Source organism: Cheilinus undulatus, linkage group 12, assembly GCF_018320785.1.
Source record: "Cheilinus undulatus linkage group 12, ASM1832078v1, whole genome shotgun sequence".
Taxonomy (NCBI): Eukaryota; Metazoa; Chordata; class Actinopteri; order Labriformes; family Labridae; genus Cheilinus; species Cheilinus undulatus.
The window spans coordinates 8,769,270-8,792,471 of NC_054876.1; the positions used below are offsets into that span (position 1 = coordinate 8,769,270).

At 37.8% G+C, this 23,202-nt stretch overlaps 1 protein-coding gene across 1 annotated transcript in view; it reads right to left on the minus strand.

Annotated features, from left to right (window-relative positions):
- slc37a4b (solute carrier family 37 member 4b) overlaps positions 1–20,386 on the minus strand; it is a 32,831-nt gene extending 12,445 nt beyond the window's left edge. Inside the window, exons 1-4 of the mRNA XM_041800588.1 lie at positions 20,240–20,386; positions 12,335–12,821; positions 9,261–9,493; positions 535–781 (exon numbers count right to left, since the gene is read on the minus strand). Coding sequence (XP_041656522.1) covers positions 535–781; positions 9,261–9,493; positions 12,335–12,482 — 628 coding nt within the window. The 5' untranslated portion in view covers positions 12,483–12,821; positions 20,240–20,386. The remainder of the gene's footprint in view (positions 1–534; positions 782–9,260; positions 9,494–12,334; positions 12,822–20,239) is intronic.
- Between the last annotated feature and the right edge of the window lie 2,816 nt (positions 20,387–23,202).

The window sequence follows — 23,202 nt, forward strand, 5'->3', positions numbered from 1 at the left end:
ACTGCCCTCTACAGGCTGAAACCTGGCTACTGCAACTGAATGGATGTCAGTGATGCCCAAATGCTTTGCATGCAGGTTGCAATGCAAACCAGCAAGGCCACTTTTAACAGCTTTTCTCCCTTATCATGTGAAACAGCATGCAGGTTTACTCATGAGTTATGGAGAGCAGTTTCTATCAAACAGTGTCCTCAATTCTGAATAAGAAGTAAGCAGCAGATGTGAAAGGGGCAAAGCAGCGTGTAACGTTATGTAAGAGTTAATGCCCAAAGAGGTGTCCACTTATCAGGGATTAATGGATATGGAAATACGTGAGAAGTTTGACAGGTGTCCATACATCAGAAGTTGATGGAAACCAATGGGACTTTCAGAGCCAGTCAGAATTGAGTATTAACCAAGACGATGGTATAACTTTTGTTACTGTTTTAAACACCCCCCTGGCAGCAATATTTAAATACTCTGAGTTTAAGGAACCATTTTAAGCAACACAGGAAGCAGCCTCTTTACCTGCTCCTCCCCTCCTCTCTCTTTACCCACCTCCCTTCGCCCCCTTCTTGGCCGCGGCCTCGATGCTGGGCAGACCCACATCCTTCGGCTCATTCTTCACAAACACCAGACAAACTAAGGAGAAGGCAGCACAGAAGACACCCGACATGGTCATAATAGTCCTCCAGTCATAGTACTGCAGCAGCACTGTAACCAGGATTGGACCCAGACTCCCAGCCAGGTTCATACTGCAGGAGAGGACAGACCACCAGGTCCCAAACTGAGACGGCTCGAACCACTGACAGGAGAGAGAGAGCAGGAGAAGCAGAAGAGAGAAAACACAGATTTTAGTAAATATTTTAATGCAGTTGGAATCAAGACAGAAAATTCAACCTTCACAAGCACCAGTGGGACTGAAATTTGATTGATGTAGGTGTTTCTCTCAGTCTGAAGTAGCAGAATGTACAGCTGCCCTGATCAGGTCTTTTGAAGCCAATACCAAACGATCATCTATGAGTGAGATCAGTTGATACTAGAGATGTTCCAATACCATTTTTTTCCTTCCTCATACAATTCCAATACACAGGAAACACAAAAATGAATAAAAGATGTGCAAAATTAATGAAAAGTGGCACCAAGACTGGCACCAATACTGATTTTAGACACACTGAAACTATCAATGAATCACAACTTAGGAGGGCCCATTCTCTGGGTTTTAGGGGCCCAAACAATTCTGTGCATGTCTGATTGACAGCATGATATCAGTATCAGCAGATATAAGCTTTAACAGGTATTTATCGGTTTATGCAGTAAAAATCATTGGCAGTATTTACAATCCATATATCAGCCGTAAATATCAGCCGTGCATATAAATATGTTTTAAGAGTTTTAAGCAGTCTTTTTAAGAAGTCTTTTTCTTTGTTAATTCCCAGTTCTTAAACTTTTAAGTGTGCTGTAAGGACTTTAGTTTTAGGTCTAAAGCAACTCACAACAGGACTGAAGCATTTTTATCTGGATTGGCTTTATGTTTGATCTGTTTTACAGAAATCCACCAGTCAGTTATCACTAGCCAATAAGATGCATAATAAACACAAATCAGTCCATTTCTGGTTAAAGCTTCTCTTTTCTGCTTTTACTTACTAATTCAGGTGCTTTGACATATGATAATCAAAGCAAGATACCCGTTTCCTGCATGACACAGCATATTCACATCATCCAAATGAGGGAGAACATGACAGCCCCAGAAATATGTATCTAAAATATTTCAATCGCCCCCTTGTGGCTGGCTGCAGTATAGGCCACAGAGACTCATTTTTACAGCTAAAAGATAAAAATCAGGTACTTCTTCAAGGAAAACAGCTGTCAATTAGAACAAATGTTTATTCATTTTAGTTAAGTTGAAACTTTGGTCCTGAAAGTATTTGCCAAGTAAAACATAGCTGGCCTTTGTTCAAATGTAGTTTATGACCCATGGCAAATCAGATATCTGCAAAAATCCAGATTCATGCATCCCTGTAATTTACGTCAGCTAACACACTGCCAGTGTAAGTTAGCTAAAAGGCTTTACTATGCTGGTTTCAAAAACAATTTTTTTATTAATATTTTCTAACTAAAGGGACTCAAATCAAAGTCTAGGGGATTTTAGCAAAGCAGATTCAAGTGGAGGACTGAGCAAAACCAGCAGCAGGTGGTTTGATGTAATTTTCATGCTGAATAAGGATGTTCCTAAGCGTCCATTTCCATATTCAGCTAAATGCTCATTTAAATTTCATTTAACCGACTAGTCTTATGAGGAGAAAAACCCTAGAAAACAGATTCCTCAAAGGGTCAGAGTGTCAGTGGGTGTGACATTAGCCTCAAGTACTCTCTACAGCAAGGCTAACATTACTAGCTAGCGCCACCAGCCTTCGTTCCTCTTTGCAGATTAATATCGTGCTTTGAAATGTGGCCTCTTTTCACTTCGGGTGGAAGTTATACCTGAGCTCAACCCTCAACAGCCTACATACCACTTTATTTCCATTTACTACTTTAAAAAACTGTCATACTGCGCTGTTCAAATACACGCTAACTGCTAAGCCACTGCTGAGCTTCTCGCGTTTACATCCGTGAGGTGCCAGACAGGAAGGCAGCGGCCATTAACTAAAGCTACAGCGGCCTCTATTGGCTAGAGGTTTGTTATTGTTTAAAAGAGCATAATAGAGCGAGATTTCAACCCTGTTTTTATAAAAATGATGGGTAATTCATTTAACCGACTCTTAAATCCAGCGCCAATTAATTTGATAAATAAATGTAACTGTTTTAGCAATTAACCACACGCATCCCTGATGCTGAATGATGAAGATTCTATTTGGTTTCAGTTTCATTTGATTTAAAATGCTGATATGCTTTATACTTAGTGGCTGGCAGTTCAGTTAACCTGTATAATTACAGGTTAATTGAGTACAGTGCTTGCCAATCAAACAGGGCATCCCTAATGAAAGCCTCTTTCACACATGCACACCTAAAAAGTTCTGTATAATTTTAGGACGGCTGAGCCCCTGAAATATTTAAGAGTTGCTCTTTAGTACTCAGATACACCCTGACACTTTAACAGTATTACAAACATGCCTAACAGAATGTGATCTGCCAGCATCCTGAGCCCTTTTTCTATTTCTAATTCCTAGTTATGAAAGTTTTCACCAATCAGAACTTTTGGGATGTTTGGTAAGACCTAGCTCTGGAATCATAAATTCATTTTAACAGCTTCCAGCCACATTCCCAGAAGCTTTCAGAGAAGATTGAGGCCAGGGCTGCATGCTGAAACATTACCAATCTTTTCCTTAATAATCAGCATACTTGTGCATCTAAAACAGAGGTTTGATTCTTCTTTTTATTACCGCCTCAGGAGAAATGGCGTCAGAAACACGCCCTCATGATGTAATACAGCTGAAGTCGGCCAGATGCATTCCTCTCACAGACCCGCCAGAGCACAGAGAGTAAGTAGAGAATCCACTGAGCAAACACTTAAGGTAGCTCAGAGGCTGATTTAACCCTGCGTTGATCCGCTGTGTGCATGTTGACTCAGCTGTGAGCAGGAGCTGCACAGATGTACGGCTCTGCTGCACACTTTTTAGGATGTTTCTCTCTGTAAAACATAAGGGCACCTTAGGTTGAAGTTGTTTTTCTTTTGTTAAGATCTGCTGAGGATCTTCTATAAATACATTCTGCTGTAATCTGATCCCCCTGAGCATGCTGAACACATGCCAAAGCCTATTTATTCCCACCTTTGAACGCTGTTACCAAAGGCAGCTTCTCACACGATTTAAGATGCCTCGAGGACAAACTTGATGCAGCCTGCTCCTCTGGTACTTAAGGGTTTCTACTCTTACAGCCCTGTATACAATATATTTGGCATAGGAGTGAGCTAGGAGGTGAACCCCTGCATGGCAATAATGCTTGTCCACAACAATCAGTGAATAGTACAGTGCAGTGTCTCACCAAACAAGGAGGTGGAACCATTGACCCAAAGGTCAGCACTGAATGGCTCCATGAGACTGGGTCCTGACACCCCCCTTTAACAACCCACAGACAGGTGGACTTTTTCACGCACACTAGAGAGTGAAAATAGACAATATGTCTGACGGCAGGTGGCTCCATGTGCAGGATTGTGCCCTTTCACTGGCATCCCTAAAACTACTTCAGCTCACATGAATGGCCCGTGAGTGCTGGATAACCTATCTAGTTTCATTTTTAAAGGTGTGACGGTAACTTCCCACGATCATGAAAAAAAACATAGCTGAGATGAAACTGTGCCACATGCTTTGTTGCACTTGTTCTGTCCATAGGTTTTATTGTGGCGTGTACTCCCCCTCTACCACCAAATCAGCTTTCATTTTAAGTGAAGAGCACAGAGAGCCATGGCTTTAACTTTGGTTAGTTTGAAAAGCAGGGGAAGAAAAGAAGATGACTGAAAGGCAGCTGTTAATTAACAAAAGAAGGTAATATGGCTAGTGTTGTATGATGAATCTAATCTGAATCACAATGGCAATGTCAGGCTGTGCAATTACATAAATCATTTTTGTATTAGGTAGTACTTGAAAGGTTTACAAAAATGCCTGCAGAAAGGACTTTAAGCATAGAATAGTGCCACTATTGCGCTTGGCAGAAGAACCTTTATTTTAAATAAAAGAGAAAACATATCTTTTGGAAAATATGAAAGCAGTACTGTAAAAACTTAAGGTTTGCATTTTATATGCTACTTAATATTTGTATAACTGAGTTGGGAAATACACACTTCAAAAATCATTACTACTTTTCTTTGATAACCAAGCAAGCAAACAATTCAATAATGTCATTTATGTCAGGGGTCTTACACTATATTTACCATACAAGGGGCAGCTTTTTCCTATACAGGCACTTTGGGGGGCAAACTTTCAAATAAACTAAAGAAAGTTTCAAAATGGTCTGACATATTCTTGTTAATATATTTTTATTTTCTCTTAATTGTACATAATTTTTAGACTTTAAGAGTGAGATTCATCCCTATATCACAGCCTGCCACAAGGGGGCGATTGAGGTTTTTAGCTGATAATTTCTGTTGCTGTCCTATTTGCCGTCACTGGGTTTGATGCCATTATGCAGTGTTGTCATAGAGGTAGGAGATAAAATAAATAATATAGAGCTGAAAGATTCTGAATTAATTCATAAATGTCCAATAATCGATATTAATCTTTAAAATAATAAATAATCTAATATTTAATACTGTGGAATAGCAGGAACAAAAAGGTGGGACTCTGACATGCAGCGATTTAGATTACGAGTTGTTCATCTGTGATAAAGGGCATTTTTATGTTTGTAATTTCAGATATGTTAGAAGGAAAGGATGCTGCTACCTTTGGTTCTGTGCGATTGTAAATTACCGGTTTGCATACATCTTCCATTAGATGGTGAAACTTTATTTCTGATTTTCTAAACACAAATGTGAGTTTTTATTATGTTTGACACAGTGAGAACAGAAATAGAAAAAAAATCAATTCATCAAAATTAATCGTCATCAGGTTGAATCTGAGGTATCTAAAGCGTCCCGCCTCTATGTAGTAATATGTGAAAAACCCAAGCTGGAAAATTGTACTCCCAAAACGCTTAAAGCTAAAAATTGCCATTAAAAACAGCATTTTTTTTTTCTTCAAATCCTGAACGGACTAATAAATCCAGTCTAACATGCATTGTATTTGCTAGTAACTGCTGATAGGTGGATTTCTAAAAAAATGGATGAACCATAAAGTCATTCCTCATGAAACCATTTCATTCTCAATTGTTTTTGCAGTTGTTTAAATAGCTGTAGGGAGTTTACCGAAAAAGAAAACCTGAAATACCACAACATATTTTTCCTTTTGCATGTCCTGAATTTGATAATGTTCTGGGGGCCGGATGGGAATGTGGGGGGCTTAAAGCTCACTTATGTATGTATCAGATCGTAATTGCAATCGCAATCGCAATATTGCCCAGTATAATCCCAATCCCTCATTTGTACTAAATCCTGCAGCACTTTATAGAACCACTTGAGTTTTTGAGGCAGTCAGACCTGAAACAACATAGGATCACTTTCAGAATTTTTGGGCTGCTCCCAAAGTCAACATGTTTGTTATCACGTTGCTAAGTGTTGCTAAGTGCTGAGCTCATGGTAGATTAATGTTGGGTCTTTATCAGTCATGTAACAGAGAGTACGGCCAAGACCTGCCCTCTTTGTAAAGTCTCTTGAATTAACTATGGCTATGAATTTGACTATACGAATAAAGACTAATTGCTTTATTTTAATTTATTTATCATCTGATCTCAGTATCAATCAAAATAACCCTAGTCATGAGATTTTGTCATAATACAGCAACCCAATAGTCAGCATTTTGATATCACTCACCTTTGCATGTACATTTACATCTAAGGGTTTAAAAAAGATTCTTCTTTCACTGAGGGCCACATACAGAAAACACGCTGACACTTTGATGTAGGGCTGGGCATTTAATCACAAATTAGATTAAACTGTAATATGGGCTTCTGCAATTTCTAAATCGCAGACAATATTGCAATATTTCTTTAACCTGAAATGCATCAAAATACCATTCTAATATAGCTTTTTTTGCAGCAGAAATTTTCTGCGTCACATATTATGCAAACATTCAAGTTTATTTTTTGGATTATTTCTTTTACAAAAAATTCTACTTTTCTTCCTTGTGTTTTTTTCTTATTCATGACAAGAATACAAAAGAAATTAGGGCTGGGTATTGCTAAGAACCTCACGATTCAATTTGATTTTGATTCTTTAGGTTGCGATTCAATTCGATATTGATTCGATATTGATTTAAATGTGTTGATGTTGATTCAGTAAGAAGTAGAAATACACAAATGATCTGTTGACAATTTTTAATAATTATTTTCATGCCCATGTGAACATATGTGGTAGGTCACCTTACATTTTTTAGCAAAAAAACATCTGAAAATAAAAATGTGCACAATAATAACTTATTTGTGCATAAGGAGTACAAAAGTAAAAAACATGCCAGTTCTGTATAAACACTGAAAAAATAAAGTGCATGTAAACTTTAATAATATTTCTTTCCTCTTTGAAATTGTGATAAACCTCACATAACATAGTTATGGTTGTTGTTGTTCAGTCGAGTGCGGCCTTCTTCCATACAACGCGAATCACATGCACAGTGACCCCCACTGGCCAGGAGGTGAATCGATTCAGAGGATTTGCTGAATCGATATTGAATTGAGGGGGGAAATATTGCAATGCATCGATTAATCGTTATTTTTTCCCACCCCTCAAAGAAATGTACATCCCTTTCAATGTAGCAATTAATATTAGGCTTAAACTGTGTGAACAAAAATCACAGTTTTTGAAATTGTTTAATTGATCTAATATTGTCCTGGTTATAATAAAGATTGACTTGTGTTTGTTAAACAAATTAGATGAGGAACCTAAAATTAATTGCATATTGAATCGCAATATCAGGAAAAAAATCGTATGTTAAAACCAATCTAATGTACGTTACGATGCTTTGAAATTGAATTTGTTCACATGGCCTATTAATGGCTTAAAAGACAAATATCAAATCATTCTAAAATATTTCAGGGTGGCTCTGGGTCTGTCCTGGGTCAGGAGGAGAAGGACACTGTCGCCTCTTCTCTTCATTCAGTTTTGATGCTTGAAGATAATTTGCAAAATATGCTTTCAAAGATGGACCTTGAAACAGGGCAGATAGCAGAGCAAGTCTAGCATGATGCATACTGCTATACGCCGCTGTAATTATTTTGTCTTCATCATCAGAGCGTCATGAATTGAAACATCATTATTATTTTGGTCATCAATAAGTTTACCATTATGTAGTCATGAAAAATAAGCATGTCCATAAAAGTGTCTTGTCAAAATGTTTGTTTATAGAACGTTTTGTTTCAGCCCTTGACTGAATTATAATTCATTGTTTTAACACTCAGCAGCACCGCTGATTGCATGTTCTAGTATGGGCCATATCTTATTCTATTTTTGGAATTTGCTAAAGGGCAATTAAAAATGGACCACATGCTGCATTTGACTCCATAGTTTGGACATCCATGCTACCAGCTAAATCTCTCACTAACTGTTGCCTTTCTTCTGACAGACGCATGTGTTATTCAACAAACTCACCCTGTCTTTGTTAAAGTGTCTTCTGAGTCACAGGGTCACATTAAACGAGCATCTTTTTTAACTTAGACTTTTTTAGAGTCAGAATAAAGGATCATTTGTCCGCAGTATGCACATATCTTGATCCCAGCATACACTTAACGATTATCTAAATGCCATGGTTGAATGTCAGCTCACACTGTACGTATTAATCGTTTACTATGAACAACCGAAGCTCATGATTTATGATCTCACACTGTACAGTGCTACTGTCAAGGCCAACCTTAGAGCTCACACTGCATGAGTGAAGTAAGACGGGAGCATAAACAAGCATTGAAGTCAGGTCTATTTTTCATATTTCAGTCATCTCATATGCACAACACAACTCAAATACCATCAAAAATACTTCTGCTGTCTCTAAAAGGAATACAAAGTCAGCAACACCTGCAGTTAAACTCACTAACAACTAAAACACAATAAACATTCCCTGGAAGCTGTCTGCAGCTATTTCCTGACAACATTTCTCTTGTTCATATTTGTCATGATAGAGAGGGACACATAAAACAAGCTTTCTGTTGTCAAGGTTCTTTCAGTCACTGTATGCCTGTTTGTTCAGGCACAATCAGGGAAAAAAAGTCCTGAAGTTAAGATCGTCTTGTGTCAAAGGTTAAAGAAAATATTGCTACTCTTTGGAATGGAAGTTTATTGATTTGTAAACATGAACAGATCCTTAAATCTTAATGTATAACTCACAAAGTTAGAAAAGAAAAAAAAAAGATTTTCATGCTAATACTGTTTTGTGAAACAGCATCTTTTCTCACAAACATCATTGTTACCAAAGAGTTTGCATGTCAAGACAAAAATGTTAATTCTCTGCACAAATTGCACAATAATGTAATGCTATTATATTGGCACGTATTACAATTGGGATTAATACAAAAGCAGATTTAACTGTTCTGATTTGTGAAAAAAATATGTCTTACTAACTCAGCCCCAGTATGGTTTATTATATAGAATCCTATCATGATATCCTTCCTATGTGTCACCAGGATTGTGGCTATAAGCATGTCTAAATGTCTGATTTACAACACAATATAAAGGTATAATTCAGTGATCTGTGTTGTGACGGTCTCACCTTGCGCAGCACCTTCCCACAGGGAGGCCACCCGCAGCCCTGACCCAGGCCGTTAATGAACCAGAACAGAGAGAACATGGACACCGTGGAGGACCAGGAGAAGGCCACGTTGATGCCGCCAACCACAAAGAGGCCGATGGAGAAGAGCCAGCGAGCACTGATCTGATCCGACAGCACACCACTGATGAACTTACTGATGGCGTAGGCCATGGTCTGACTACTGGTGATCATACCTGAAGAGACATGATAAAAATTGTTAATGCTGCTGTTAACCATTAACATGGGATAATGTTTAAAACACAATAAAGAACTGATTAAACTTTTTAACATTTTTTTATATTTCTATAAATCATGGTGATTGTGCTGCAGAAACTGTTGCATGTTTTTTTTTTTTTTTTTTAATATTCTTTTTTTTTATGCCTTTATTGATAGAGGAGGACAGTGGCCGGATTCAAACCCGAGCTGACTGCGTACATGGTGCGTGCCTTAATTGATAGAGGAGGACAGTGGCCGGATTCAAACCCGAGCTGACTGCGTACATGGTGCGTGCCTTAATTGACAGAGGAGGACAGTGGCCGGATTCAAACCCGAGCTGACTGCGTACATGGTGCATGCCTTAAACCACTAGGCCATCTGCGCCATCAACTGTTGCATGTTAAACAAAAAGCTGCTGAAAGAGGATCACTGTTGAAACTGCAAAGAAACACTGGCAATGTTTAGGTTGCGTGTCAGAAAAGTTGCCAGCATATTTGTACAATTAAGGCGTGGGCTGAATGATTTATCATTTTACAACCACAATGGTGATGCGCACATGCACAATAGTCACATTGCAGGGTGTGCTATGTTGGTCATGTGACCTGAATCATGTCATGCTGCACTTCTGTGGGGTGTGACAAGAACCAAAACTGCAAATTTTCCCACTTTTTATGACTGATCTACATAATAATCTCTTAGTCAATTTACAGAGTGCTGTGCATGCATAGTCTGTATGTTCCCTACATATGAAACCATTAACGCTGCAGGTGATCCTGCTACCATCCCAGATACACCGGCATCATGCATCATGCTCATTAGACAAAGCTGATCCAAAGTGAGAATTTTCCCACCATCAGCAAAACCTCATTCTTGTTCACATTAATGTGTGATCTGTGAACAGACATGTGACTGGTGGGTCGGGACCCAAAATTGGGTTGCAGAGCAGTTTTCAGTTGGTCGCGACTGGGTCACGACAGAAAAAAAGATGGCAAAAGTCCTTAAAATCTTATTGTACATGCATTGATACCTTTTAATTGACCTTGTTTTACTGAACTTTACTAAAATTAGGCAAATTTGAATGTATGATCAATATTTAAACAAATATATCTCCTCTTCTTGCAATAAATGGCACTTATTGACAAATAATGATGGGAAAGAGGGTACAAAAATTGGTCAGTTTTTTCCCTTTTCTTTTTCTTACCATGTGTTTTGGTCCAATCATGCTCCAAACTGCGACAAATTCAATTAACTAAACATATGTTGTTGAAAATTTTTGGATCGCAATCTGTCCTAACACAAACTGATGTGTCCTGAGGCCGGACCAGTTGAGAACCACTGGTTTAAGGAACATGGTTGCCAGTAAAAACATATTTATAAAGTTCATGAAGAAGTGTGGCAATCCATCTTTTTCTCTCCAATTTTCCTCTGTGTGTCCATTTATGTGTCAGGCCCAGAGAAAATAAGATAAAAATAGACCTATAGTTTTTAGATTTAAAATGTAATTACTGCAGATAAAATGAAACTGAATTTATCAGATATAATTTTCCTTTAAAAACGCAATATTTATAAAAGTTAAAACAAGACATTTCCTAACATGGGGGTTCTACTTTTATCAAAGGGTTTTCAATATAATTTGATTTTATTATATTACCATCCTCTTCTACAGTGCATTCAGAAAACATACAGACCCCTTCTACTTTTTTCAAAATTTTTTATGTTACACCCCCATTTTTGTAAATTTTTAAAAATAAAAATCTAAAATTTTACATTGATGTAAGTTTTCATACACTTTACAACAACACTAGCTGTTCTTATAGCCTTCCCCAGATCTGTGCTTTGAAACAATCCTGTCTCTGAACTCTGCTGCAGTTCCTCTGACCTCTTGGCTTGGTTTTTGCTCTGATATGCATTGTCAGCTGTGCGGTCTTCTATAGAGAGGTGTGTGCCTTTCCAAATCATGTCCAATCAGTTTACTTTACCACAGGTGTACTCTAATGAAGGCATAGATACATCTCAGCATAGACTGAGAGAAATGGAAGGAACCTAAATTTCTAGTTTGTTGCTAAGGGTCTGAATACCTATGTTAATGTGATATTTCAGTTTGTTTTTGTTGTTTTTTTTTTTTTATTTGCGAAATTTTCTAAAATTCTGTTTTCACTTTGTCATGATGGGGCACTGAGTGTAGATTAATGAGAATAAAAGGTTTTTTTTTTTTTCTTCTAATGCAGAATCAGGCGGCAACACAAAAAAAATGGAAAAAAGTGAAGGGGTCTGAATCGACTGTACGTGAGGTCATTATTGCCCTCTGACACCAAAGACTTAAGTTCTGTAGTCCTCAGCTGACCTTTCTGTGTCATTACACCTATACTAAGCATTACCTAAGTATAACTAACCTAACCGTTAGAATACCTTCAGTTTGATATCTACGACACTCTTGACTAAGCATCGTTCCTGTTGTCAGTCAGTGAGGTCGAGTAAGGTGATGACCTCTGCATTACCCAAACAGATTCCTTAAATAGCAGAGAGTGGAAATAGAGATCAACAGACATGAACATTTGCAAGCAGAAGCTGGAGAGTGATGCTCACCAGCATGGAGTACAGAATATTTTAAACTTGGGTTGAAAAGATCAATCAGACTGGATGCAGTTTGGTCCATTAGTGATTACTTTGCCTCAGTGCATGCTAAATCCTTTGCACTGTGCACATTTGGCAAGGTGAATAAGCCAGATTAAGGCTTTGCTGCACAATTCTTGGTTTAAAAAAGGCCTCATTGCAAAAATAACCACAATTAAAGGTAATAGATACAAATAAAGTCTCACCTAGGTCATCTTTGTCCAGTTCGATCTCTTCCATCACAGAGGGCATGACAAAGGAGAAGGTCTTCCTGTTAAAGAAGTACAGCGAGTAGCCGGTAAACATGCAGAGGAAGATGGCGACACGGTAGTAGGTATATCCTGAGGCCCCCATGATTCCACGTGATCGAACAAAGGTGAAAAATCAGATTTTTTCAGGCTTTTCTTCACTGGAGTCTTGTTTCCAGCTTTTCAGGCATCCACATTACAGCAAATCAAAAAGAGCTGCTGTTGGGCTGTTATTAGTAAAAGTTAGACTGTTAACTACTTGTTTGCACTGGGAGAAAGGCGATAAGAAACAAGCTGTAGCATTGGCCTGGCAGCACTGGCCTAAGTATGTTTCCTCAAGCAGAAGCAGTGTGGACAGCGGTCTTCCTGCAGGAGGGCAGCTCAGTTTATCTGTGAGGCTGCTGCTTGTAGACGCCTGGACAGAGGAGGGAAACCTTACACCGGCCTGCAAATGAGAGCAACATGACAAACATAACTTCAGATGGGTTTAATCAGGACTGGTCATTCTGCAGAGAAAAATGTTAATTCTATTTTTTGACATCTCTTTACTTTGAACAGGACTGAATGAATCAGCCAAAAATACGTCAACATTATCGTGTTTTTAGCAGATCACAGCCTAAATATAGAGACATGTATTTAAAGGAGACTGCTATAATACTTTGGGATGGTCAGTAGGGTGTCTGATCAGCAGGAATATAATGAATACTGCATATTACTTGCATTTTACTTGTAAACAACTTATTTTTTACCTCCTTCCCCCAAAAAAACATTGTATTTGCAACAAATGCAAATCCCACTGTTTGACTGCACTTAGAGGTAAACTCTATAATTCCGGTTTTTGCAAATTTTTCTGATTTAGATTAGCTCATTTGAAAAAGTGCACTGCATTGCCTTGCTGGCAGTATCATTAAAATCATGCATATAGAGGTGGGACAAAATAAAAATAATAATATCAATAAACTTTATTACCATCCGGATACAAAATACAATTATCAAAATGCCAGATTATGCAAAAACAGCCAATACATCATTTCAACAGCTGTTTTACTGTAGTTTGGCAATGGAAGTGAATGTGGGAATTAACTAGCCGCAAGCTAAGTCTAGTGGTACCTCTTTAAGTTTTTCTCCCTCATTTCCTCAAGAACATGCTTTAACCCCTTAACACCTTTTGTCGCATATTTGATACATACTTTTATGATACCTCTATCTAATCAATATGATCAATAAATTAGCTACTCAAAAAACTTCTGAATACAATCTGATAAATGACAAAAATGCCTTCAAGTGGATGATCAGTTACCAAAAACCCCTAATGAATGAAATGAGATACTAAAAATATATTTGTTAAATTTTATGGAGATTTGGATTTTCAAAAATTTCAGTAGAAAGGTAAATGAACATTTCAGTTCCAAGAAATTAGAATTTTCTGGCTATTTTTTATGTTTTCAAGCTTTAAGGGGTTAAATGACATGGGGATATACTATTTAGCAGCTGAATTTTGGAATCTTGGAGGGTACTAGGGCTGTGTATTGGCAAGAATCTGGTGATACGATACCTATCGCGATACAGGGGTGTTGAGATCGATATATTGCGATACTATGAAGAAGGCAATTTATTGCAATATTTTTTGTAAATTTCATATACATATATACGACAACAGAATTAAGCTATTAAAAAAAATAATTATATAGTCCTGCATCATCTAGCATTTTAACTATCTTTGTGCAACCTGGAGATGAGGATTTCCCCCATTTTAATGTAATGAATTAAAATGCTTTCAGGGTTTTTTAAAAGGGGGAAAAATAGATCAATATAGATTAAATGTACTCAAATCTTTCATTTTTCATGTTATATCAGTTTTTATGTCACCACGTAACAACAAGGTGCTTATTGAGGGAGACCATGGAAGACAAACTGAGCCTCATGTCCAGTTTTCAGGACTGATGAACTGTGTTTTATGGGAGGGCATGATGTGACAGGCCAGTGTTTTTTCATCGTATTACAGAAGCTGTCATTCTTAATGACACTAAGATGGAGCTGGTCCTTACTAATGAAAAAAAAAGTATTGACTGTGATTATGGTTGCACGAGTAGAGACCAGCGGTAGCTTCAACAGGCTTGTTTCACGTTAGCTGTTAGCTGTAATGTTATTGCTATGATGTCTAACTTGCAGATTAGTCGTGCTGTCTGAGTATTTAACTCTGGCGTAGCATATCCTGCAAATGACTTGACTCCTGCCCAGGTTTGTACTGTCTTTAATGTTTTGGAAGGCAATATAAGTCCAAATTTCTGCTATGAATGCAGCAGAAGCTGCTCTGCTGGGTAGGCACAAGTAACTGGCTTGCTCAGACCGGAAGGCTTGCATGATCTCGTTGTCTAAAGAGAGAAGAAGAGGGAAGCGTTAAATGACTGCTGCCAGCTAGCAGCCTGGGAGTGAAATTACACCACAAACTATTTTTTTTTTTTTTTTACCTTTATTTAACCAGATAAAACCCATTGAGATCGAGATCTCTTTTACAAGGGTGACCTGGCCAAGAGGTCAGCAGCACACGTCATAATAAATAATACATATTCAACTAAAGTAAATTATTAGCCTAATCAATAAAATATTGATACTGCATTTTAAAATATCGATACAGTATCGCATCACAAAATATCCCGATATTTTAGTGTATCGTTATATTATTACACCCTAAAGGGTACAGATTAAATTGAAATGCCAACTCTGTAAAAGACAAAAAATTGCAAGTAGGGATGCATGACATTGGATTTTTGCTAATATCCAATATGTCAATATTTACGAATGAATCTTTTCGGATACTGATGCAAATTTCAAACTCCTGCTAATAATCTAAATTTAAGAATGTTTTAGCACAAACCTTGCAAGGCATTTGCCGTTTATGTTGTGCAGGAGTTTGCCTGCAGTTTTTTGATGGATTAATTCCGTTTGAACACTCCTGTCTTCTTTTTTCATAATTTTTTGACATACAGCAATTTCAAGCATGTGGTATCAAAATCATCTTAGTATTGACGTTTTTGAAAACCTGAAATTGTATGACAAATATATTAAATTTCCATGACTGTCTGAGCAAACTGTGCTTATGTTACTCACTGCTTGGAATAAAAGCATTCACATTACATTTCCTGTCCGATTAACAAACACAGAACTACTTTCAAAAGCTCAGCAGAAATACAAATGAAATCTCTGGATGTAAACAGCCAGTGTAAGTCAGAGATTTAGATCAATCTTATGGTATTTAAAAGTACTGAGGTTTATTTTCACATATAATGGTCGACTCAAGTTGTCGATATTTACAGCACTCAGTCGCCCCGGTTCAGTTCAGGATAAGGTGAAATTCAGGACTACAGCTCATCTTGGTTTAAGTTTCACTGCTGTAGTAGACTGCTGCATAAATGTCAGACTGGTCCCTCTAATTTAGCACACTTAGTATCTGGTTTGGGGGTCTCCGGCAGGCCTGGAAATATCATGTGTCCTGCACAGATGTCTTAAACTTAGCAGACTCACGTGACGGTGGTCTGTTTATAGAAATATAAATGTTAAGATGAGCCAAGACGACCTAACATGACATATAAGTATACTGTCTAGTGATGAGCAGAGAGCTTAACTTAAATGAAAAGAAGACTAAGGATGTGTGCCCTACCGACTGCAACTATAAACTAGGGCTGAGCGAAACAGACCAGAAATCATACAGGGATATTTTAAAGCTGAATGGCAATACAACAGATCTCATTATATTTCTATGAAGAAAGAGTAAATGGTTTTTACAACACCAGAGTTATAAACTTTGATACTATTCCAGTAAAAACCAAACAATACTGAAACCTGATTGATACAATGACAACAGAAAAAAAAGTCTGACACACCAAATACTAAGCATTCTTTCATTTTTAAACCTATGAACTTACAGAAAACACCTACATGCTACTACATTGCACAGAAACATTGGCAACATTTCTGTATAATGAGGTTTTAAGATTTTCTAAAGTTATGTTGCTTCTTCACTATATGTTGCTTCTTCACTATGTTGTACTATGTACTCCACTATTTTTTGTACTTTTTCTTTGATTTTCGATCAATGATTGCACCTGGAGCTACATCATTTTTTGTATTTCCTCTGGAAAGGTGCCAAATTGGCTTAGCCAACTCTAAAATGTGATGCAAGGACACAGTTGTTCATTGATAGGTCTAAGAGAAACAGCAATCATCAAGTGGGATGTCCAATAAAGGTCTCAAACTCTTCTTTTCATTCACTCCATACTGCTGCATGGCTTCCCAAGCTTCCTGGTACAATTCAGTAATGTTTTGTTTCACAAAACTCATATCCTGTCTTTGACAAAAAGTAGTGGGGTGGTATTTATTTATCTATTAGGGGCAGAGACAATATACATCAACAAACTGAAAACAGCCATCCCGTCATGAAAGTATCACAGTGTTTAAAGTGATTTAGCCTGTTTTGAGAAATATTTTATTAAAAAGATGAACAGCCAAACAAGCTAGCGTAAGCTAACTCATTAAGCAAATGATTGTCAACTAACCTGCTTTTATCTACTAATGCTAACATTTCATTTAATTTTCTACAGTTAAAACTGCTAGGACAATCTGATATTATATATCCTTTTAGCCAGTCAGCACCTTGTTCACCTTCACACAATATGACCGCTCTGAATGTTACCAAAAGAGTTCAACTTTTTTTTCTTTTTTTTTTTTTTTTTACATACTCACAGCATTTTCTTAAAGAGAAAATATTACAGACGGGAGTTCACAGGTTAAATGGATATCATAAAGATACCCATAAGAATGAATGGGCTTCTAGTTGAGTCAACCTAAACTTTTGCACTGGATTTCAGAGTGGCATTTATCAGTCTGTGAAGGAAAGTCCAACTGTTTTTGCAGTTTGAAATGAACATTTAAAGTCAGAAGGAAAATAGGGTAACATTCAGACGAGCATTTGAATGGCTAAATGAGTTAGCTTAGCACATGCAGCTGTTAATTTGTCTATTTAATTTCACTGAATATACAACTAGCATGTTTCAAATCACATACTTCTGTAATAAATACGACATATTTTGAGTGTATCTCAGAATAGAAATACTTTGGAAATGAAACCGGATTAAACTTCTGCTTAGGGTTTGGCTACAGGTAAAGGTAACGTTAGGATACAAAATGCTAAAAGTCAAAAACCTGACCTGCTACACCAGATTACAAAATCTTAGATAAAGCAGACTAAACAATCTGCTTACTGGACAAAAAAAAAAAGCTTGTCCTCCTTAAAAACATTCTGACATAGCAAACATAGTAAAGCTCTATTAGCAGCTTAAGCTACATAGATAACAGAGCTATGTTGCTTATGTAGCTAAAGCTAGCCTCATAAAGCCAAAATGTAAGCTACATATCTAAATTACCAGTGTGTATACCAGTGTTTCCTAAAGGTCAACAGAGCTATGTAGCTAAAGTACTTAAAGCTAATAGGGCCCTACGAAATCCATTTAATATTTTGCCAAATTCTGTTTTTTCTGTTTTAATTTTTTGGAATTCTGTTTTTTAACTTTTCCACTAATTTTACCATAAAAAAGAGTGCCCTGTTCATATAATGAATAAAATGTTCCTTAATTAAATAGAAAAAAAAAAATTAATTTCAATGAAAAGTGGCCACAGATGGCCAAGGAGCCGTTGTTTGGATTACCCTTATATAAAATAAATATAACCAGTGTAACAGCCAGATATTTCCAACATCTTAAGACACATCCACGTGTATAATCACATCCTAACCGATGTTTATAATGTAAATGGAGAAATTCTTCTGTTCTCTCAAACAGAGAATGATAGTTACTTCATCAGAAAGACATTAAAGTTAAATGGTTAAAAGTAAACCTGTTACCTAAACTTTTCTTTACTCTCACAGTCTGTAACAGTCCATGCAGTCTGATGCTGCCTTGTGTTCTACTCCTGACTGTAACAGTTCTCTCCTCATCACTCCCCGTGCTGTCTTATCAGACCGCTACGGTAATGCAGACAAGTATTGGCTTGTTAAGCAACCAAAGGTACTACAGTATCAACGGGAAGAATTTTGACTCTCTGATGTGGTGAGGTAAAATAACTCATCGCATGGATCCATTTTCTTGTAGGTGCAATATTACGTAGCACGGTACTGCACTGTGTTAAGCTACGTGATGATTGCCTGTGTTTCATGCAGCTGCTTTGACACGCTGTTATTGTTTAGGAGGGGGCGGGGTGAGTGTTTGTGAAGTGAGGCACAAGCTGTGACCTGCTTTAGTGACCCCCCCCCCCCCCACAAACATATTCCCCAGATATACGTTCCTCTTTCTAAAAGTACAGCATTTTAGTCAAATTCATTCAATTTCCACCATAAATAGTACATTCCATTTTAATTGGCCAATTCCGTGATTCCGTTAACACGGAAATCACAGGGCCCTAAGCTAAGCTCACAAAGCAGCTGTATAAGTAGGTATGTTATCTACCTATGTTAGTTTTAGCTACATTTGCTTAAGTCCACATTGCTAAGACTAACAAAGCTACATTGGCTAGCCTAGCCAAGTTAACTTTAGCTAAAGGAAACTTTGTATTTCACTCTGTTTTATTTATGTTTTTTTTTCTTGGTCTTTATAGATAAATATAAGTATAATAATAAATATAAATATAATAAATAAATATAAAAAAACCTAAACCTCTGATGTTCCAGATGAAAAGTTAGTGAGTGTGTCTGTCAGAGGTGAAGGTCTGCAGCCAGATGGCTCTCAAAAATAGACAAAACAAGACTCTCCCCATGGCTAAAGGTAGTTTCTGTCAGGTTGCTATCCATCTGTAAACAAGTGCACTGCCTTGCATTGGATAGTAGAATGGATGATCTATATTTAAGAATATACAGATGTATCAGTCACGTACACCAGTGGAAACACAACCTATGGACAGAAAGCATATCTGTTTCAAATGAAGAGCATGAATGAATATTAAGGCAGTGTGCAGGAGTTTTCCTACAGTTTTGAGTATCTAAATAAATAAATCACTAAATAGCAGGTGTCTAGGACTTCTGTTTCTGGTGCTGTGATATCAAACAGGTATCAGTATCAGCTGATTTTTTACTTGTGATTAAGAAAACACTTAAATAAAATCCTGCATAAAATGCTAATTCCCCCACTAAGACTAAATATCTCAAATATTTGATCTTGTGGTCTTTGGATGTGTAACTGCGGTTTTCAGTACAAACCTGGTACTAGCTAGGCCTGGCATTTAGTTTTTATTACTCAATCAAAACCAACATAAACCAAGCAAAAAACTAACAAAATTGCCTGGCTCTTTTCCTCGTTTAAAAACACAACGATAAACCCCAAAATCTCGATATGCTGGCCAGCCACATGCATGGACATCTTAAACTTTGCAGACTCGCGTGGTTGTGGTCTGTTTCTGTTTAAAATTATATTTAAAATGAGCTAAGATAACCTATTAGACATATAAAAGTACTTTCCAGGGATGTGCAGGGAGCTTAACTTAAATGACACGTAAACAAGGGATGCGTGCTGTTGACTAACTACGGACCAAATCACCTCACAACTTTGACTCAAGGACAGAAGGCACGTTTAACACAGGAAAAGCGCGGACATGGACGTTAAATCCACTAAAACGCCACCATTCCTGCTTAAATGAGTGCAAAACACCCTCCGATAGTCGTGGCGGACTGATTTGCAGGGCGGACCATCCTTTTTAGCTAAAAATCCACCAAATACCGACATAATTAGAGAAATCTGTTGCACTGAGTGCTATGAAACTGGAGTAATACCGCCTCACTGCAGCCCTGGATGAGGAAATGCCACTAAAGCTGGTTACCTTTCATTCGCGCCCCTCTCGACGATCCCATCCATGCAAGAGGACGACGCGCGCTCCCGAGCCTGCAGCTCTTGTCTCGAGCGCGCTTCCGCAGCGCACAGAGAGGAGGACGACCTCTCAGCTCAGCCACGGTGGCAACCGCCATAGTCTTTACGCAGACTGAGCTGGCTGTGGTTTCAAATGTCGCACCACCATTACTCAACCAGTGTTCAAGGAAATGCCGGAATGCATTGTGCAAGAGGAGACGTGTCACGCAGCCAAACCCAATTGAAACGTGTGAAGTTAGATGAATACTATCCCTGGAGGCGGAAAACACGGGATTATTGAGGATTTAGCATGATGATGGATTCAGTAGGACAAGTAGATTATTTCGGCATAAAAGAAACTGTTTTATTTCAACACAACCTGAACATTACAGCTCACTGCTGCCCCCTTCTGTTGGGTTAAGGCTGCAGCGAGTTGAACTGATACTGTGTTGGAGAAGTGAACTCTGAAAAACAAGATTTTTAGCTGTAAAACAAGAGAAAATGTATTATAATAAATAAACTGTTTATCAAATAACTATTACCTGCAAATGCCCTCAAAAATAAACATAAATGTCTGAAAGGATGCACAGATATCTTAACATTTTGAGTTAAGAAGATAAATAAGTATGGATGATGTTTATTTAACGACTGTAGATATATTGAGAAATTATCTTTTATTATCTGATGAGACTGCATTGCATTAAATCATTATGCAATTACTTTAAAATTCGCTATCTATCTGGAACAGAGAAAAATACAACCCTAATTCCAAAAAAGTTTGGGCACTGTGTAAAATGTAAATACACTGCCTGGCCAAAAAAAAAAGTTGCCACCAAAAAAAGGTCACACACTCTAATATTTCGTTGGACCGCCTTTAGCTTTGATTACAGCACGCATTCGCTGTGGCATTGTTTCGATAGGCTTCTGCAATGTCACAAGATTTATTTCCATCCAGTGTTGCATTAATTTTTCACCAAGATCTTGTATTGATGATGGGAGAGTCTGACCACTGCCCAAACCCTTCTCCAGCACATCCCAAAGACTCTCAATGGGGTTAAGGTCTGGACTCTGTGGTGGCCAATCCATGTGTGAAAATGATGTCTCATGCTCCCTGAACCACTCTTTCACAATTTGAGCCTGATGAATCCTGGCGTTGTCATCTTGGAATATGCCCGTGCCATTAGGGAAGAAAAAAATCCATTGATGGAATAACCTGGTCATTCAGTATATTCAGGAAGTCAGCTGACCTCATTCTTTGGGCACATAATGTTGCTGAACCTAGACCTGACCAACTGCAACAACCCCAGATCATAGCTCTGCCCCCACAGGCTTGTACAGTAGGCATTAGGCACGATGGGTGCATCACTTCACCTGCCTCTCTTCTTACCCTGATGTGCCCATCACTCTGGAACAGGGTAAATCTGGACTCATCAGACCACATGACCTTCTTCCATTCCTCCAGAGTCTTATCTTTATGCTCCCTAGCAAACTGAAGCCTTTTTTGCATGCCAATGATTTGACCCTTCTAAAACAGAGTAACATCTTTTCCATGACCACAGGATGTGTCTTTCGACATGGTTGTTAAAGAAATGAGAAGTTACTCATTGCATTAGCTGGGGTTAAATAACTTGTTGTCAGCTGAAAGATAATCGCCCATGCAGTAATTATCCAATAGGAGGCTCGTACCTATTTGCTTAGTTAAATCCAGGTGGCGACTTTTTTTTTGGCCAGGCAGTGTATAAACACTGACTGTCAGATGTCATATATCTTTATTTTATTTACAATAGAACATAAACAACATATTAGATGTTGAAACTGAGACATTTTGCCATTTCAGAAAAAAATATAAGCTTACTTTGAACTGGATAGCAGCAGCACGTCTCAAAAAGAAGAGAAGAAAGAAGAAGAAGAAAATGCTGGAAAAGTAAGTGGTACTAATGAAAAACATCTGAGGGAGCACGTTGCATCTAAAAGGGTAATTGGCAACAGGGTAGTAATATGACTGGATATAAAAGCAGCAGAGGTTCACTCATTAGTGTGGAAATGCATACAAATTGTGGAACAATTACATAAAAATATTCCTCAATGTGAAATTGTGACAACTTTGTATATCCCACCATCTACAGTACATAATATCATCAAAAGATTCATAGAGTCTGGAGAAATCTCTGCATGCAAGGGACAAGGCTGAAGGTTTGTGGGCCCTCAGGTGACACTGCTTTTAAAACAGGCATGATTCTGTACTGGAAATCACTGCATGGACTCAGGCACACTTCCAGAAACTGTTGTCAGTCATTGTCATGTCATCCACAAATTAAAGTTAAAGCTGTATCATGTTAAGTAAAAGCCGCATGTGACACACAATCCAAAAATGCCATCGTCTTCTCTGGGTCAAAGCTCATTTAAGATGGACTGAGGCTAAGATGGAAAACTGTTTTGTGGTCAGATGAATCAAATCTCAAATTATTTTTGGAAACCACAGACACCATGTCCTGCAACTAGACAGAAGCAAGACCATCAAGCTTGTTATCAGCACACAGTTAATAAACCTGCATCTCTGATGGTATGGGGTTGCATTAGTGTCCCTTTTAGAGCACAGGCAGAAACAGTTTAGAAGTTTAAGAACACGCCATGAATGCCACATAGGTTTCTCTTAGAAACTTGAAGGACAAACTTTAGAAAAACACATCTGAAGATATTGGTGATTGAGGACTAATGCTCTTCATAAAGTATTATTAGATATGTGGATCATTCATGACATTGTTCTCACTATAAGAATGACTTAAAAGGAGAGAGTAGTCCCAAAAGACATTTATTTTCCAACCTTCTGTAAAGGTCTATACATATACTGTGGTAACCTGACACACCAGATGGATTTGTTTCACACATCCAGCCTGGTTTCCACCCTAACCGGTTTCCGTAATCCAGCTGTTGGTG